General features: G+C 45.1%; 1 protein-coding gene across 1 annotated transcript in view; it reads right to left on the bottom strand.

The window, feature by feature from the left end:
- Positions 1–19,722, bottom strand: part of LOC310770832 (reelin-like) — a gene marked incomplete at both ends in the record, with an annotated part of 171,487 nt that overhangs the window by 61,041 nt on the left and 90,724 nt on the right. Inside the window, 4 exon segments of the mRNA XM_083663543.1 lie at positions 2,117–2,278; positions 8,080–8,164; positions 9,645–9,817; positions 10,385–10,436. Coding sequence (XP_083519669.1) covers positions 2,117–2,278; positions 8,080–8,164; positions 9,645–9,817; positions 10,385–10,436 — 472 coding nt within the window.

Raw genomic sequence — 19,722 nt, 5'->3', positions numbered from 1 at the left:
AATATTTGGACCATATAATGATAATACAATTATCTCAACCTTAAAAGGTTACATATAGGTGCCAAAAAGCCATAAAATCACATCAAAGAACAAAGAAAAACAACAACTATAATTCAAGTTTAAACAGTAAGTGTGCAGCTGTAGCATTTATAAAAAAAATTTTTTTTTTTTTTTTTTTTTTTTTTTTACTTTTCAACTGAGCATGCAGACAATTAAAATAAGGGTGCAATGCATGCTTTTGCACCCCCGTAGAACCGGGCCTGCCAGGCCGCGAAGAAAAATGTGCCTTTTTTGCATGTTTGAATCGGTTTTAGCCATATTTAGTGGAATATCTAATTTTAAACACACCAATGTTATTGTCTATTGATTGAATTCCTCTCAGACTCACACCACTGACTTTATTAAATAAAGTCATTTTAACACATTGACTGCCAGCCGTTTTTTTCTTGCTGTAGGTAGCTTCTGCCAAGCCGTTTTTTGAGGATTGTGGCTCATTTTACAAGCGCCGAGGATTATTTTCTGCTTGGAGTTTGTGAACATACAATATCTCAAAAGTACTAATAGAATGTGTACTTTCTCTGTCTAAAAGAGTTAGTTTGTAGAGTTAGTAGTTATGTAAGCATTATCAGTTGAATACAGCATGGTTTTAGCATGAGAAAAAATATTCAGAGATAAACGGCTTTTTGTGAAATTCGATAGAGCTGTCACTTTAACCATTCATTTTTGGCTCTCTCTCTCTCTCTCTCTCCCTCCCCCTCTCGCTCTCTCTCTCTCTCTCTCTCTCTCCCTTCCCCTCGCTCTCCCTCCCTCTCTCTCTCTCTCTCTCTCTCTCTCCCTCCCTCTCGCTCTCCCTCCCTCTCTCTCTCTCTCCCTCCCTCTCGGGAGGGAGACGCACTAGGTTTAATCCTAGTGAGAGGGGGAGAGGGAGAGAGAGAGAGAGAGAGAGAGAGAGGGAGGGAGGGAGAGAGAGAGAGCGAGAGAGAGAGAGAGAGAGAGGGAGAGAGCGAGAGGCAGAGTTGCTTCAACTCCTCCCTCTTCTTGGCTGCCGCGGCCGTCACAGTCTCAGTGCTTTTGCTGCTCTCCTGTGCCTGTCTGCAGGCTGCTGTTTGAGGAAGTCGGCATGGACTCGCTCGCTTCTTGGGAGTTTTGGTTGAGAGAAGCTTTTGCGATTCTGGTCATATTTATGCTGCGTGTTTCAAAGTGTGTTCCACCTGTAATGTATTATGTAAATTTGCAATCCCGCATCGCCAGCAATCAGTGCGAAAACGAGAGCGTTTTCCCCCAACCATTTTCATGAGAATGTAATACTGTAAAATCGCCTCGCCATTTCCTTGAATGGCTTTGCTCCCTTTTTCTTTGATTTCGCTCGTCTGGGGGAGCACTGTCAACACTTAGTGGGTCGGTAAAATAGATTATACACATTCAATACCTCCAATAATTGTACAGGAGACGTAAAAGGGATTGATCAACGCCCCACCGTCAAAAAAAAAAAAACGTTTTTTTTTGACGTATCCATACGTCGCTGGCAGTCAAGCGCTGGATTTTTTTTGACGTATGCATACGTCGCTGGCAGTTAACGTGTTAAGTCACGACTGTAAAATAGCTGATAGCCCCTATATCCGAAAACACAATTTGTCACTCATTGAGCCAAGTAATATTATGTCCAAGAAAGACTACAGTGAAGCCACTTTACAGACAAGCTTGTTCTGAAGAAGAAAAATAAAAACACAGGTTGCCAGCCAGGCCCAGTGGCCTGGCCTGCAAAAAAAAAAAAAAAAAAAAAAAAAAAAATTTTATGGGCCCCCCTGACGAGTGGGCCCGTGGCGGCCGCACCCTCTGCCCCGGCGTACGCTCCGCTACTGCGCACACAAGACACTAACTGACTCAATGGCCCTCCATGGAATACACCTCCAGCACGCCATTAGAGGGGCCAAATGTGTCTTAATGGAGCTGCAGTGTCTCCACAGAATCGTGAAATCATAAGCATGCAAGCACGCGCACACACACACACACACACACACAGACGCACGCACGCACGCACGCGCACGCACACACACAGACACACACACACACAAGCACACACACACACACACAGACACAGACACTGGAGGTATACCTCGGCTCATGGAAGCCTTGGTAAGCGTAGTGCTGCAGCAGGGTCCAGGTGATGCCGTTGTCTGAGGAGTAGTGCAGCAGGACGCCCTCTCCTGGCTGGTCTGGGGTGGGACAGGAGCTCAGGGTGCTGCGACTGCCCAGCCGAAGAGTGAACTGTAGGTACCTGCAGACAGGAGGAGAGAGATGGAAAGACAAGAAAAGTGAGAGAGAGGGGGGGCGGGGGGTGGATGGGTTGGTTGGTTCAGGAGAGAAGTTGGAGTAACGAAATGACGCAGAGTAAGAGAGAAGGGCAGGTTGAGTAAAGTGACCAAGAGTGAGTTCAGGGAGGAGAGGTGAGAGAGAGGAGGAGAAGAGGTTAGATAAACAGGCAGGGAGGAGAGGTGAGAGAGAGGAGGAGAAGAGGTTAGATAAACAGAGTGAGTTCAGGGAGGAGAGGTGAGAGAGAGGAGGAGAAGAGGTTAGATAAACAGAGTGAGTTCAGGGAGGAGAGGTGAGAGAGAGGAGGAGAAGAGGTTAGATAAACAGAGAGGAGGAGAAGAGGTTAGATAAACAGGCAGGGAGGAGAGGTGAGAGAGGAGGAGAAGAGGTTAGATAAACAGGCAGGTAGGAGAGGTGAGAGAGAGGAGGAGAAGAGGTTAGGTAAACAGAGAGGAGGAGAAGAGGTTAGATAAACAGGCAGGTAGGAGAGGTGAGAGAGAGGAGAAGAGGTTAGATAAACAGAGAGGAGGAGAGGTGAGAGAGAGGAGGAGAAGAGGTTAGATAAACAGGCAGGGAGGAGAGGTGAGAGAGAGGAGGAGAAGAGGTTAGATAAACAGAGTGAGTTCAGGGAGGAGAGGTGAGAGAGAGGAGGAGAAGAGGTTAGATAAACAGAGTGAGTTCAGGGAGGAGAGGTGAGAGAGAGGAGGAGAAGAGGTTAGATAAACAGAGTTAGTTCAGGGAGGAGAGGTGAGAGAGAGGAGGAGGAGAGGTTAGATAAACAGAGTTAGTTCAGGGAGGAGAGGTGAGAGAGAGGAGGAGAAGAGGTTAGATAAACAGGCAGGGAGGAGAGGTGAGAGAGAGGAGGAGAAGAGGTTAGATAAACAGAGTTAGTTCAGGGAGGAGAGGTGAGAGAGAGGAGGAGGAGAGGTTAGATAAACAGAGTTAGTTCAGGGAGGAGAGGTGAGAGAGAGGAGGAGGAGAGGTTAGATAAACAGAGTTAGTTCAGGGAGGAGAGGTGAGAGAGAGGAGAAGAGGTTAGATAAACAGAGTTAGTTCAGGGAGGAGAGGTGAGAGAGAGGAGGAGAAGAGGTTAGATAAACAGGCAGGAGGAGGTGAGAGAGAGGAGGAGAAGAGGTTAGATAAACAGGCAGGGAGGAGAGGTGAGAGAGAGGAGGAGAAGAGGTTAGATAAACAGAGAGGAGGAGAAGAGGTTAGATAAACAGAGAGGAGGAGAAGAGGTTAGATAAACAGGCAGGAGGAGGTGAGAGAGAGGAGGAGAAGAGGTTAGATAAACAGGCAGGGAGGAGAGGTGAGAGAGAGGAGGAGGAGAGGTTAGATAAACAGAGTTAGTTCAGGGAGGAGAGGTGAGAGAGAGGAGGAGGAGAGGTTAGATAAACAGAGTTAGTTCAGGGAGGAGAGGTGAGAGAGAGGAGGAGAAGAGGTTAGATAAACAGAGAGGAGGAGAAGAGGTTAGATAAACAGGCAGGAGGAGGTGAGAGAGAGGAGGAGAAGAGGTTAGATAAACAGAGTTAGTTCAGGGAGGAGAGGTGAGAGAGAGGAGGAGGAGAGGTTAGATAAACAGGCAGGGAGGAGAGGTGAGAGAGAGGAGGAGAAGAGGTTAGATAAACAGGCAGGTAGGAGAGGTGAGAGAGAGGAGGAGAAGAGGTTAGATAAACAGGCAGGTAGGAGAGGTGAGAGAGAGGAGGAGAAGAGGTTAGGTAAACAGAGAGGAGGAGGAGAGGTTAGATAAACAGGCAGGTAGGAGAGGTGAGAGAGAGGAGAAGAGGTTAGATAAACAGAGAGGAGGAGAGGTGAGAGAGGAGGAGAAGAGGTTAGATAAACAGGCAGGGAGGAGAGGTGAGAGAGAGGAGGAGGAGAGGTTAGATAAACAGAGTTAGTTCAGGGAGGAGAGGTGAGAGAGAGGAGGAGGAGAGGTTAGATAAACAGAGTTAGTTCAGGGAGGAGAGGTGAGAGAGAGGAGGAGAAGAGGTTAGATAAACAGAGAGGAGGAGAAGAGGTTAGATAAACAGGCAGGGAGGAGAGGTGAGAGAGAGGAGGAGAAGAGGTTAGGTAAACAGAGAGGAGGAGAAGAGGTTAGATAAACAGGCAGGTAGGAGAGGTGAGAGAGAGGAGGAGAAGAGGTTAGGTAAACAGAGAGGAGGAGAAGAGGTTAGATAAACAGGCAGGTAGGAGAGGTGAGAGAGGAGGAGAAGAGGTTAGATAAACAGAGAGGAGGAGAAGAGGTTAGATAAACAGAGAGGAGGAGAGGTGAGAGAGAGGAGGAGAAGAGGTTAGATAAACAGGCAGGGAGGAGAGGTGAGAGAGAGGAGGAGGAGAGGTTAGATAAACAGAGTTAGTTCAGGGAGGAGAGGTGAGAGAGAGGAGGAGGAGAGGTTAGATAAACAGAGTTAGTTCAGGGAGGAGAGGTGAGAGAGAGGAGGAGGAGAGGTTAGATAAACAGAGTTAGTTCAGGGAGGAGAGGTGAGAGAGAGGAGAAGAGGTTAGATAAACAGAGAGGAGGAGAGGTGAGAGAGAGGAGGAGAAGAGGTTAGATAAACAGGCAGGGAGGAGAGGTGAGAGAGGAGGAGGAGAGGTTAGATAAACAGAGTTAGTTCAGGGAGGAGAGGTGAGAGAGAGGAGGAGAAGAGGTTAGATAAACAGAGTTAGTTCAGGGAGGAGAGGTGAGAGAGAGGAGGAGGAGAGGTTAGATAAACAGAGTTAGTTCAGGGAGGAGAGGTGAGAGAGAGGAGAAGAGGTTAGATAAACAGAGAGGAGGAGAGGTGAGAGAGAGGAGGAGAAGAGGTTAGATAAACAGGCAGGGAGGAGAGGTGAGAGAGAGGAGGAGGAGAGGTTAGATAAACAGAGTTAGTTCAGGGAGGAGAGGTGAGAGAGGAGGAGGAGAAGAGGTTAGATAAACAGGCAGGAGGAGGTGAGAGAGAGGAGGAGAAGAGGTTAGATAAACAGAGAGGAGGAGAAGAGGTTAGATAAACAGAGAGGAGGAGAAGAGGTTAGATAAACAGAGAGGAGGAGAAGAGGTTAGATAAACAGAGAGGAGAAGAAGAGGTTAGATAAACAGAGAGGAGGAGAAGAGGTTAGATAAACAGAGAGGAGGAGAAGAGGTTAGATAAACAGAGAGGAGGAGAAGAGGTTAGATAAACAGAGGAGGAGAAGAGGTTAGATAAACAGAGGAGGAGAAGAGGTTAGATAAACAGGCAGGAGGAGAAGAGGTTAGATAAACAGGCAGGGAGGAGAAGAGGTTAGATAAACAGAGAGGAGGAGGAGAAGAGGTTAGATAAACAGAGAGGAGGAGGAGAAGAGGTTAGATAAACAGAGAGGAGGAGAAGAGGTTAGATAAACAGAGAGGAGAAGAAGAGGTTAGATAAACAGAGAGGAGGAGGAGAAGAGGTTAGATAAACAGAGAGGAGGAGGAGAAGAGGTTAGATAAACAGAGAGGAGGAGAAGAGGTTAGATAAACATAGAGGAGGAGAAGAGGTTAGATAAACAGAGAGGAGGAGAAGAGGTTAGATAAACAGAGAGGAGGAGAAGAGGTTAGATAAACAGAGAGGAGGAGAAGAGGTTAGATAAACAGAGAGGAGAAGAAGAGGTTAGATAAACAGGCAGGAGGAGAAGAGGTTAGATAAACAGAGAGGAGGAGAAGAGGTTAGATAAACAGAGAGGAGAAGAAGAGGTTAGATAAACAGAGAGGAGGAGAAGAAGAGGTTAGATAAACAGAGAGGAGGAGAAGAGGTTAGATAAACAGAGAGGAGGAGAAGAGGTTAGATAAACAGAGAGGAGGAGAAGAGGTTAGATAAACAGAGAGGAGAAGAAGAGGTTAGATAAACAGAGAGGAGGAGAAGAGGTTAGATAAACAGAGAGGAGAAGAAGAGGTTAGATAAACAGAGAGGAGGAGAAGAGGTTAGATAAACAGAGAGGAGGAGAAGAGGTTAGATAAACAGGCAGGAGGAGAAGAGGTTAGATAAACAGAGAGGAGGAGAAGAGGTTAGATAAACAGAGAGGAGAAGAAGAGGTTAGATAAACAGAGAGGAGGAGAAGAGGTTAGATAAACAGAGAGGAGGAGAAGAAGAGGTTATATAAACAGAGAGGAGGAGAAGAGGTTAGATAAACAGAGAGGAGAAGAAGAGGTTAGATAAACAGAGAGGAGGAGAAGAAGAGGTTAGATAAACAGAGAGGAGGAGAAGAGGTTAGATAAACAGAGAGGAGGAGGAGAGGTTAGATAAACAGAGAGGAGGAGGAGAAGAGGTTATATAAACAGAGAGGAGGAGAAGAGGTTAGATAAACAGAGAGGAGGAGAAGAGGTTAGATAAACAGAGAGGAGGAGAAGAGGTTAGATAAACAGAGAGGAGGAGAAGAGGTTAGATAAACAGAGAGGAGAAGAAGAGGTTAGATAAACAGAGAGGAGGAGAAGAGGTTAGATAAACAGAGAGGAGGAGAAGAGGTTAGATAAACAGAGAGGAGGAGGAGAGGTTAGATAAACAGGCAGGGAGGAGAAGAGGTTAGATAAACAGAGAGGAGGTGAGAGAGAGGTTAGATAAACAGAGAGGAGGAGGAGAGGTTAGATAAACAGGCAGGGAGGAGAAGAGGTTAGATAAACAGAGAGGAGGAGGAGAAGAGGTTAGATAAACAGAGAGGAGGAGAAGAGGTTAGATAAACAGAGAGGAGGAGAAGAGGTTAGATAAACAGAGAGGAGGAGAAGAGGTTAGATAAACAGAGAGGAGGAGAAGAGGTTAGATAAACAGAGAGGAGAAGAGGTTAGATAAACAGAGAGGAGGAGAAGAGGTTAGATAAACAGAGAGGAGGAGAAGAGGTTAGATAAACAGAGAGGAGGAGAAGAGGTTAGATAAACAGAGAGGAGGAGAAGAAGAGGTTAGATAAACAGAGAGGAGGAGAAGAGGTTAGATAAACAGAGAGGTGGAGAAGAGGTTAGATAAACAGAGAGGAGGAGAAGAGGTTAGATAAACAGAGAGGAGGAGAAGAAGAGGTTAGATAAACAGGCGATCAGGCAGAGCCGAGAGGTGGGAGGCAGGTGGCAGTATGATGGATGAGATGATTAAATGAATGAGGACAAATTAGATGAGAGAAGAGATGGAGGGAGAGAAAATGTGAGAGAGTCTCACTTCATACGCATGTGTACCGTGTCGACATATTCCTCCCACTCCCACAAGTTTGTGCACTTTTACGAGTTTGCCTGTATTTGGGGCATTTGGCTGACATTATTATCATATTTATAATAGTTTCCATCCTCTGTCTCTCAGGCTGGCAGCCTCTCCTCCCAGCTCTCTCTGTCCTTGGCTCGGCTGCACTTTCATTAGCGCTGCAGTTTCCTCTCCAAGGCAGCTGTTCACTCAATCAGCCAGGAACCTGGCATTCAATATGGCCGTCAGGTGGCACCGTGGATGTATTAAACTAGGGGTGGCACACAGCGAGCCGCAACAGGCATAATCAATCTAACACAGATGCCATATCTAACTTCATCGTTCTCTCTCTCTCGCTCACTCTCAGCCTGCTCTATCGTCTCTCCTCTCATCGGCGGTCCTCCCTGTAATCACAATCCATCTCCCAGTCCCAGCATAGGAACAGAGAGGATGAAGGGATGAGGGATTGCCAGAGGAGAGTAATGGATCGATGAGCAAATCAGCAGAAAAGTTAAGTCTGCATGTGTACGTGTGTGTACCGTGTACCCCTCAAAAAAGTATCAGATAAAAGTATCCGATAAACATCTTGTTCTCTATCACGGCCTATCCTCACCTGGCCTGGGAGCTGTCGAGCGGGGCGGTGACCAGGTGCCTCCTGCTGTCCCTGTTGAAGACCAGGGGCCAGTTGCACAAAGCACCTTAAGTTTGCTCCTTAAGTATGACACTTAAGGTTTGATTTATCCTCAGCTGAGGAATATACTTAAGGGTGTTGCACAGACATCCTTAAAAGGTTTCCTTAGGTAAAGAAAACGCTGAGGCATTTACTGTACTGGAAGAGATTTTACGGCAGTAAAATTCTACTGTTTCCATGGAGACCGTGACGGGTGCGTTTTCTCCGCGGGTCCTGCCATAGATAGACTGTATATTGTCCGCGCGCCTCCGTCTACTTGTGATATCGCCTTGAACAGAACAACAACAAACAAACAAGGCAATGGCAGCAGAACAAAAGAAAAGAAAACCAAACTGGTCAGAGGAGGAAAAGACGATGCTATTGGAGGAATACAATAGGAGAAAACTTATACTAAAAAGTAAATTTGATCCACTGATTACAGCCAGCAGAAAACAGCGAATGTGGGAGGAAATAACAACGAAAATTAATTCACGAAGTTTGGTCAAAAGGTCCGTCCAAGAGGTCCAAAAAAAATACCACAACTTGTCTGTTCTGGCCAAAAAGGAGATCAGTCATTACAGGAGAGAGTCGAACAAAACTGGTAAGAATAACTTATAACGTAAAAAACTCCAACTCCAACTCCAAACTCAACCATGTTGCGGTTAAGGTAGAGCCAGAGGTACCTTAGTTTTTTTTCCTTACTTTGGTTGCTAAGGTCTTTTGTGCAACAGTTAAGGAGCTTCTTAAGTATTAAGAGCAAGATAAGGAGCAAACCTTAAATACTTGAGCAAAAATGTTAAGGAGACCTTGAGGAGAAGACTTAAGGTTGTTTTGTGCAACAGACTTTATTTTAACCCTAGAACACTAACGTCGGGTGATTTTCACCCGGACAATTGAATTCACGTGATTTTCATTGTCTTGCTGCTGTCTGAGGTGGGCGGGTCCTTAGGTACCTTCAGGATGCTCACTGACGTCATTGAATGTAGGTTTGTTTCCCTGCTCCCATTCATGGTTTTTTCTACCGGCTACATGTTCGGGTGATTTTCACCCGATGTTAGTGATAGAGGGTAAAATATCTTCGGGTTAGTTACAATGGTATTGTGGTGACTTTTTTTTTTTTTTCACCACACAAGTCCCATGAATGGGTGACCGAAGGAGAAGTTGGGAGCTCCTGTTTTTTTGGGGGGGGGGATTTTTTTTATAACGATTACCTCATTTTTCCCGAATTTGACATATTTTTTATAGTGTCCCCCATAATAAACTTTTTTGTGTTTTTTGTGATATTTCACATTTAAAAACAAAAGAAGAGTACCTCAATTTGCCATGTATTGTTGTACTTTAAGATATTTTGATGAGAAGTATGTTTTATGGGGTATATTGCATCGGGTGAAATACACCCGACGTTAGTGATGGTGTGACTTTAAATCACGTTAGTGTTCTAGGGTTAAGGAAACCTTAACTCCGACTTTAAGGAAAATCTTAACTTAAGGTGCTTTGTGCAACCGGGCCCAGGGCCTTGCCGCTGGCCAGCACCCCGCAGCCGAAGCTGACCTCTGCCCCCCGGAGCGAGGAGAAGCTGTGGTAGGAGGAGAGGCGCGGGCTGGAGAAACCCTCCGACAGGAACGCCGGGAACGTCTGGGAGGCCAACTCACAGGCTGGACCACTGAAGCCTGGGTCACATCTGGGAGATGGAAGAGGAGAGGGGAGGGGAGGGGAGGAGAGGAGAGGAGAGGGGAGGGGAGGGAAGGGGAGAGGAGAGGAGAGGAGAGGGGAGGAGTGGAGAGGAGAGGAGAGGAGAGGAGAGGAGAGGAGAGGAGAGGAGAGGAGAGGAGAGGAGAGGAGAGGGGAGAGGAGAGGAGAGGGGAGGAGAGGAGAGGAGAGGAGAGGAGAGGAGAGGAGAGGGGAGGAGTGGAGAGGAGAGGAGAGGAGAGGAGAGGAGAGGGGAGAGGAGAGGAGAGGAGAGGGGAGGAGAGGAGAGGAGAGGAGAGGGGAGAGGAGAGGAGAGGAGAGGAGAGGAGAGGAGAGGAGAGGGGAGGGGAGGGGAGGAGGGTATAAGACATTAAAAAGAGAGGGATATAAAAAAGGAAAATATAATGATGAGTATCCATTATTAAATCATAACCGTAATACAATTTGATTCATGTTGAATGGTGATTGGTGCTGCTAGGCATTAGACTGGCAATGAGGAGACTCATTCCCATGTAGCGATATTGGATTGATTCAGTTTAATAACAGGTCAAGTCCTTACTTGCAGCCGGTGCGGGAACAATGTCCTCTCCCAGAGCAGAAACGAAGGCAGGCTGGACACTGAACATACACACAAGCACAGAGGTTATATTACCGTCTACTGCAAGCAAAAGGTAACTTTACATTTTTAATTGAACAAAATTGCAAAAATATTCAAATTCAACTATCTACTTCCTGGGTAGCTTGCAAAGATGGATTGGGACCCCAAATGATTTACTTAAGAAAAAGTACCAATACCATCATGGAAAAATACTCAAGTGAAAGCTCTGCTGCATTCGACATTTAACAGCCCGCTATGTATAAAAGTATTGAAGTATTAGCGGTAAAATGTCCTCATAAAAGTACTCGTTCTGAGTACTCTTTCTGAGTACTCTTTCAGAGTGTTACATTATTGATGCATAAACCTGTAAGAAGTATTTTAATGTTGTAGTTGGTCTAAATGGTGCTGGGTCTAACTACTCCATATACTGTTAATAGTTTAAAGTTTTTATGAGCTCATTGGTTTTACATATAAAACGTTATTCTGCAAAGTAACCAATAAATGCAAAAAAATGCAAACGTGATCTCGGTCACCAAGTCTCGTGAAGTCCCGCGATACTTTCCTGCCGACTGGCCAACTACAGGTAGGACGCTTTGCGGTGGTGGTTTTAGCGTAACCTATGTGGGGTTTGGCATAACCTTCGTTATTTCGAATCCCACATAGGTTACGCCAAACCCCACATAGGTTACGCTAAAACCACCACCGCAAAGCGTGTACCTGTAGTTGGCCAGCCGGCAGGAAAGTATCGCGGGACTTCACAAGACTTGGTGACCGAGATCACGTTTGAGGTAATTTGATCCCTGTGAGAGTCCAGGAAATGGCCTGGGGCGAAATATCACTCTGGTGGATGTTGAGGGATCACATTATTACGATATGTGGCGAAAACGGGAATAAAAATAGCTATTTAGATGCAGGAAAAACAGGCTCACACTTGGCCCCAAATCAGCTCCATTTTACAACTGACTTGGACGCTATTGATCTCAAAACAACGCTAGGACGGCCAGAAACGCCGCGGACATCGCTGGGTGAGTGGCCAAATCATAATTATTGCCAGGAGATGGGTCCAGGCTAAAAAAAAACGAAATTCTCCTTTAACATGGCATCATATAGACAATTATTGTTCAAACAAACCTATGTTCAATTTATTTATTATATTTACTGCTAAAACCACAGATGAACGATGAGTTGACTATGATGCACAGTGTGGACGAGTGGTTTTGATAGTCGACTAGCCTGTGAAAGCCCATAGTGTATATCAGCACCTTGCCAAAAAGTCATATGAATGACAGCACTGTGCTCAGATACACAACCACAGTTTGACCAGGACACGCCCCTAATTAACCCATTGATACCTGATGCAGCATTTGCATGTATATCCCTCATTTGTGTGTGTATCCCTTTAAGACCGCGTCACGCGGTTCGCGGTCTTAAAGGGATACACACACTAATGCTGCATCAGGTATCAATGGGTTAAAGCTTGACCTTCCCTACAGAGAACATCTCATCTTTGATCCAATCACATTTGCTCTAAGTGGGGGGAAAATACAAATGAACTAAATCAATCATCAGAATAGTCTCAGAAGGGGACCAAGGTACCCACCAAAGTTACAGTCAACAATATACAATACAATGCAGTGCACATAAGCAAAAAAACAAACAAAAAACTGTCAAAATCACCTAAGATACATTAAAATATAAATGGGGTGCCCCATCACACATCATTCTTTGTACTTGAGCGTCTCTTGGAACTAACAACTCTGATTGGTAAAGCAACCGGTGCTTATTTAGTTCAGGAAAAGAAATGCTATCCTTAACAACTCTAATATCTAATACAATAAAAGACATACTAATATCATATCCTTTATTATATGACTGATAGTGAATGCATACCCATGGTGAAGTAGAAACGGAGGTTTCCATAGGATGTGGTGTCCAGGTAGGGGGTGCACACCTTCCTACGGCCCTCCTTCTCAAACACCAGTGCTGAGCCTGACTCAATCTCCCCACACTGGGTCCCATAGACAGCCCCCTCTATGTCCCAGCTGGATAGACACACACACACACGCACACGCACGCGCGCACACACACACACACACACACACACACACACACACACACACACACACACACACACACACACACACACACACACACACACACACACACACACACACACACACACAGGGAGTGTTGATGCAGAATTAATTTGGGTTGGTCCTATTTTTTTATGTGATAATCAGATAGTTTTTGGTCTGATCACAATTTACAAGCAAGTACAATATATGGTTTATAAGTACCGTAATTTCCGCACTATAAGGCGCACCTGAGTATAAGCCGCAGCAGCAAAATTGCCTGTTTGTTACATATATAAGCCGCACCGGACTATAAGCCGCGGGTGTTTTGATGTTTAATTACCATATGTAAGGGTTCGTGCACAGAGGGGATTGTCGGGAAAGAGATGGCTGTTTGGGGAAGCTCCCATTTATTAACATTTCAACAAAACAAGCATATCCCGCTGGGGATCTTTTCTTTTGGCATTGTGAGACGCTTAAAAATCACCATCGGCGGGAGCTTTACTCCAGATGCTGTGCAGCCAAGAACACAAGTGAAATTCGTTCTCTCGTGACCTGTGGTTCTCAACGTGATGGACGATTCACCTTTCTTGTTAACTCATTCATGGCCAGTTTAGGACTGCCAATATTTAGCACAGGCCAAAGATTTTCATAATTGTTGGTCATCTTTCAAGACCCACAGTAAATGATCTATTAGCACCAGAGTGATTTGCAATACCTCAAAATGAAGATGTACGTCTCTGGGTTCACCAGGAAAAAAAAAGTGAGCTTTTAGCATGTTCTGTACTCTACTTATATCCATTTATATACACCCTGTTTTCACCCAATAGGTCTCTCTGAGATGACAAACAGGAGAAAATGCAATTTCTGTAAAATACACATTCTCAAGCAGAACTCGCTCTCAATTCTTTTATTTTGAACTGTATTGACATCAGACATGTAAATACTATTCGTTATGACACAAATGAAAAAAAAAATATATATATATATATATATATATATATACACATGAAGTGCTTTTTTTTTTACATTCAACAATACAGCAGTGTGAGTGAGTGTGCAGACAGACAGACAGACAGACAGACAGACAGACAGACACACCGACAGACAGACACACACACACACACACACACACACACACACACACACACGATCCCCCTTCGTTGCGTGATTTCTAACCCCACATAGGATAAGCAATAACCATGCCCTGTGGCGCCGGGATTGGCCAGGAGCAACACTGGAGGGCACGCAGCCCAGCGATTTCATGAACCAACTGAATAGCTCTTGAGAACAGACAGCGGGCTGCTGTGACTGCCGCTTCTGCCTTGTGTGTTTATTTTGTTTTGTTCTGGTCCACCCGTCGTCGTCCATGTCTCCCTGTCCTAGTATCCTCCCTGCCTGATCGTTCCCGTTTTCCCCTCGGCTATTCAACACGTCCTCACCGCCCCTCTGATCGATCATTTCCTCATTCCTCCGATGATCAAACGCATCTCTGGATTACAGTACTTTCTCCCATTTTCTCCGGCTGGCACACAGGAAAGCGACCAGCTCCTGCAGCACGCGAGGGGCGTTTCAATGGCGTTTCTCCTGTCTGCACAAGGCAAGCTCCTTATCCGTTTTCTGCTTTTCCTCCTGCTCAATTTCAAAACAACAGCTGCGGTATGTGTTTGTTCACGTGTTGTCTTAGTTGCTAGGGACCTGATACTATGTCACAGGCTGAGGAAGTGTTTGAACTACGCGCTGCAGTAATAAAAACAAAAACACGTCAAACACGTCATTGGCCCTCTGGGCTATTCCTGATAACACGTCAAAGACGTCATTGGCCCTGAATGAGTTAACAGTCCTAGTGAGAGGCAGGTCGAACGTCAAAGGCACTTCATCCATATTTATGATCTGCTCCGGTCCGATGGAATATTCCTTGATCTTTCTTTGTGTGAATTCGCCGAAGTTTGTAATTTTCTCCTGGTAGTCGGGAGGGAGTTGCTGACACACAGTCGTCCGCGCCCTGACGGACAGTCCCTTTCGTCTCATAAATCTGAAACACCAGGATGGTCCACCTCTAAAATGTTCAATTTTCATTTCGGTGGCGACTGTTTTGGCCTTCAGTCGGATCTGAACGGTGGACACACCTCGGCCGTCTGCTCTCTGTGTCAACACCCTGATGCCAAGGTTACGTGCTGCTGCTCGATTTCCTTCTTTCCTTCTTCTTCTCGCCGCCATCGTCGTAACACAGCCAGTTCTCCATCTTTTGAAGCATGATGTTAGATTACAACGAGCTAGTTGTGTGGCTTAGCCTTCCAAAATGTTGCCGTTAGTTTTTTAGAATGTAATACATAGAATTGGGAATGTTACATTCAATTTCATTCAGACTGTCTTTCAGGCTCAATCGCTGCCATTTTCCCCCCGGAGCGAGGGAGGAGGGAGGGTGTTTTACTGTAGTGGCTGAGAGAGCGTAGTGGCACAGTGCTCCAATCAGGTCGCGAGGCACATTTTTTGCAACATCATCCAATCAGGGTCTCGCTCTCGTAATGTCTGTCTTGCTCTCGTTCTGCCTCATACCAACATCCATAGATTTTGGAGGTCCCCGAGCGGCCGTTAGCTGATAAAATCCATAGATAAGCCGCACCGTTATATAAGCCGCAGGGCCAAAAAACGGGGAAAAAGCCGCGGCTTATAGTCCGAAATTTACGGTAGGCTAATCGTGTGTTCCTTTATCGCAAAAATAACTGGGATGTGGAGGCTAAATGACGTCACATCCGTTTTGTTAGCGTTCCATTTGCAAACTAGAACGACCGCAACGCGGACTTATGCCTCCGCCATTAGTTCATTCTTGAGTCCAAGTGGATGTTGGAGCCAAATTGGAAGAAATTGCATCAAGGCGTTTCTGTGCAGAATTGGATATTTGAGCCAAATGTGAAGAAATTTAGTCAATGTGTTACTGAGATATGGCGTTACCGAGTTTGAAAATGGCATTTGTTAGGTCACTGTGACCTTGACCTTTGACCTTTGACAACCAAAATGGAATCAGTTCATCCTTGAGCCTAAGTGAATGTTTAAGGCGAATCTGATGAAATTCCGTCCAGGCGTTCCTCAGATATCGCGTTAACAAGCTTGAAAATGGCGTTCGAGAGGTCACAGTGACCTTGACCTTTGACCTTTGACCACCAAAATCTAATCAGATCATCCTTGAGCCTAAGTGAATGTTTAAGGCGAATCTGATGAAATTCCGTCCAGGCGTTCCTCAGATATCGCGTTAACAAGCTTGAAAATGGCGTTCGAGAGGTCACAGTGACCTTGACCTTTGACCTTTGACCACCAAAATCTAATCAGATCATCCTTGAGCCCAGGGGCGGTTCTAGGCCGTTTTTGGGTGGGCTTTAGCCCACCCAAAAATAGTCTCAGCCCACCCAAAAAAATAGAGGCAAAAAACTTTTTTTTTTTTTTTTTTTTTTTTTTTAATCCCTCTCCAAATCCATGGTGGTCATTAGTAGCAGTTTCTGACTACACTCAATGCGCTGTGGCATGTTCCCCCCCCCCCCTCTATGTTCTTAGGGTGGGCTGAGACAAAAATTTAGGGGGGTTCAGCCCACCCGAAAAGTTTCTAGAACCGCGGCTGCGCAGGCGCTCCCTCCTCCATCTATCTGCCTAATCCCACATTACTTCACACAGGTCACACACACAGTACAGCAGCGAAGTGGTCCTCCACAGTCCACACAATCGTTCTCCCCACTCATGATCAATGAAACTGAGGTGAGCATTGAGCAGTCAGAGTCGTTAGTAGTTACTTAATTAGCGCATATTGATATGCAAATTAGCACGTAACGTTGTCGTAGGCTAAACAAAAGAACTTGTCGCTGTGCCTGCCAGACAAACACGTGGACTGGAGGAAGGTAGGTAGGCTACCATGGCACCAGCCAGCCATGTCATGCTAGCTCGCAGTAAGCGGGTGTAAATGGATGTGATGTTTTTTGAGAAACATATGGGCATAAGTGACAAACATTTTCAAACGGGTCCCTTGTTATCTGAATGAAATTAAGCCCTTCAGAATCGCAAGTGGCTGCTTTACACAGCCTGTCTGATGTGATGATGACGATAGCTTAACATGCGTGCATGGCATCACTTATGTCTTGCTGTGATGTTAGTTCAGTATCTCAATAAAAGTTCTTACAGGCTTGTTATTTCCCTCTAAGGCAGGGATGTCAGAGATACGGCCCGCGGGCCGGTCCGGCCCACGGGCAGGTTTCATCCGGCCCGCGAGATGTTTTGGAATATTAAAAAATATATATATATATATTATTATTATTATTAAATTTGCACCCCATTATCATGAACTATGTGTGGCTAATAAGCAAGCTAAGAGTTCATTCATAAGTTAATTAACCTGCACTACAAGGAAGTATGTCAGTAGGTCATCAGGTGTAAACAAAGCCGCCATGATGCCACGCTGGAATTGAATCGCGCATTCAGCTACCTACCAAAAAACAAAAGAATCAACAAGATCAGGCGCGGACTGCATAATCGGGCACGTCGGGCAAATGCCCGGTGGCCTGGCCTGGCCTGGCCTGGCCTGCAAAAAAAAAAAAAAAAAAAAAAATTGTGCCCGCAGTCAGGCCACTCACTGAACAGCAGGCCAGGCGCCGCCTACTGGTTTACTAGTGGTTTTATTACTTTATTCAGGATTAAAGTGGGTGCATCTCATTGTAAAATTGGACTTGGCCCAAATTGGGCTTCAAACGGCCCAAATTGGGCTTCAAACTGCCCAAATCGGGCTTCAAACGGCCCAAATCTGGCTTTAAACGACCCAAATTGGGCTTCAAACGGCCCACATCTGGCTTCAAACGGCCCAAATTGAGCTTTAAACGGCCCAAATTTTTCTGACGCCGGCACGCGCGTCGGCCCGTATCGGCCTGGCCTGCTTGGTATCTAATGCCCGGCCTGAATTATGATCCCAGTCCGCCCCTGAACAAGATGCTGTCGAAAAAGAGAAAGGTTGACACGGAATGCAGGCAGTTTCAAGAGAAATGGAAAGAGCAGTATTTCTTTTGTGAAGTAAATGGGTAAATGAGTCGAATTGATTTTAGTAAAAAAAAAATCCGGCCCCCATGAGGTCTCAGTTGAACAAATCCGGCCCTCTACCTAATATGAGTCTGACACCCCTGCTCTAAGGGAGTGCAAGGCAGATATTTAAACAGCCTTGTTTGTGTACAGTACCAGTGGCATGGGAGTAATAAAAAGGGATTAAGGACCAGGACCCCTGGTGGTCAGTAAGATGGGCTGGTTGAGCCAATGTTAAAATGATCTTTATTTATTATTTATTTTTGCTTTAAAACTATTTTTTAATTTTCTGCTTAAAGAAAAAAGTGGCATTCTTGTTTTTTCACACAATAATTTCATAATACCATTTGTAATGCCACCGTTGTAGTGCTGTTGTTCAAAATTAAAGTACATTTTCTCAGATTTATTGGTGTCTTTCTAGTCACACAATTTAATAGTCAGTGTTTCCCATACACTGATCTATTTGTGGTGGTACACCCTACATAGATTTTGACCCCCACAAATACTGCCACATATTTATTTCAACTAGTTGACTGCAAACTCCTGCTTTAGTGCTTACAGTATATTATTATCTTGTCGGAATATTATTCCAGCCAATAAGTTAGGAAGTTCCCTTTTGATTTAATTTTACTTTTGTTTTGCCTACAAAGCAAAATGTTACTTTACTTGAAACTCCCCTGAAGTGATTTTGGTATTATTTATGCAAGCATAATTCTACCATATAGTAACCTGTATGCAGAATATATATAGTATATATAGGGAAACAATTATTTTTTCATTGCTGTAAAACCACAGAACGGTAAAGAAGATATTGATGTGTGTAGTTCTTCATAGATCTAGTCTCTTCATTTTGATCTCAAAGTGCGCCAGTTTGATCAATTTTTACTTGAAACTGTACAACATTTTCTTCCGGGGGGGCATGCCCCCGGACCCCCCTAGGGGTTCAGTGGTCCATGACCTTTGGGTGGGCTGAGCCCACCCAAAGCTCTGATGCTAAAACCGCCCCTGCTTGAGCCTAAGTGAATGTTTAAGGCGAATCTGATGAAATTCCGTCCAGGCGTTCCTCAGATATCGCGTTAAGCTTGAAAATGGCGTTCGAGAGGTCACTGTGACCTTGACCTTTGACCTTTGACCACCAAAATCTAATCAGATCATCTTTGAGCCTAAGTGAATGTTTAAGGCGAATCTGATGAAATTCCGTCCAGGCGTTCCTCAGATATCGCGTTAACAAGCTTGAAAATGGCGTTCGAGAGGTCACAGTGACCTTGACCTTTGACCTTTGACCACCAAAATCTAATCAGATCATCCTTGAGCCTAAGTGAATGTTTAAGGCGAATCTGATGAAATTCCGTCCAGGCGTTCCTCAGATATCGCGTTAACAAACATCCGTACGGACGTACGTACGGACATCCGGCCGTACGTACGTACGTACGTACGGACGGACAACCCGGATCCATAATGCCTTCGGCCTGGCTTCGCCGGCGGAGGCATAAAAACTTGAGCTGGGAAGTTCACTGTTCATTGGTCAGCAGTGTTGGGAACTAGTTACTGTAACTTAACTACTTTTTTCAGTAACTAGTAATCTAACTAATTACTTTTCAAATTCAGTAACTCAGTTACAGTTACTAAAATAGTAACTGGGCTAGTTACTAGTTACTTTAGGACATGAAAATAACGGACAACTTCAGAGGATTACCCAGTTTCTGATCCTCAGACCTAGTCCAGGGAGAGAGCTGCAGCCAGAGCCCCAGAGGCTAATGACCTTGATAGGCTATAAGCCTCCCCAATAAGCGAATGTTCAATGCCACACTGTGGCACAGCAACACTAACATAATGTGTGCATTAATAACAATCGAAGCGGACTTTTAAAAGTAACGCAAAAGTTACTTTCCCTAGTAACTAATTACTTTGAAGTAACTGGTAACTTTAAAGTAATTAAATTACCTTTTGAGAGAAGTAACTAGTAACTGTAACTAATTACCAATTTTCAGTAACTTTCCCAACACTCAGATCCAGTTGCTAGCCCAGGCTAGCCATTGTTAGCAATAACAATCGACAACATGGCATTTCGCGGCATTTTGCGCATACAAACACTGCAGCCTCATGTCCACACAGGTAGAAGTTAGGCAGTGCTGTGTGTACAGCTGATTTAATGAGACGCAAACAAAACAG

This window comes from Poromitra crassiceps (genome assembly GCF_964638095.1).
Source record: "Poromitra crassiceps genome assembly, contig: HAP1_SCAFFOLD_242, whole genome shotgun sequence".
Classification (NCBI taxonomy): domain Eukaryota; kingdom Metazoa; phylum Chordata; class Actinopteri; order Beryciformes; family Melamphaidae; genus Poromitra; species Poromitra crassiceps.
Note: the sequence above shows the minus strand (reverse complement) of the source record. Positions and strands in the feature narration are given on the sequence as shown.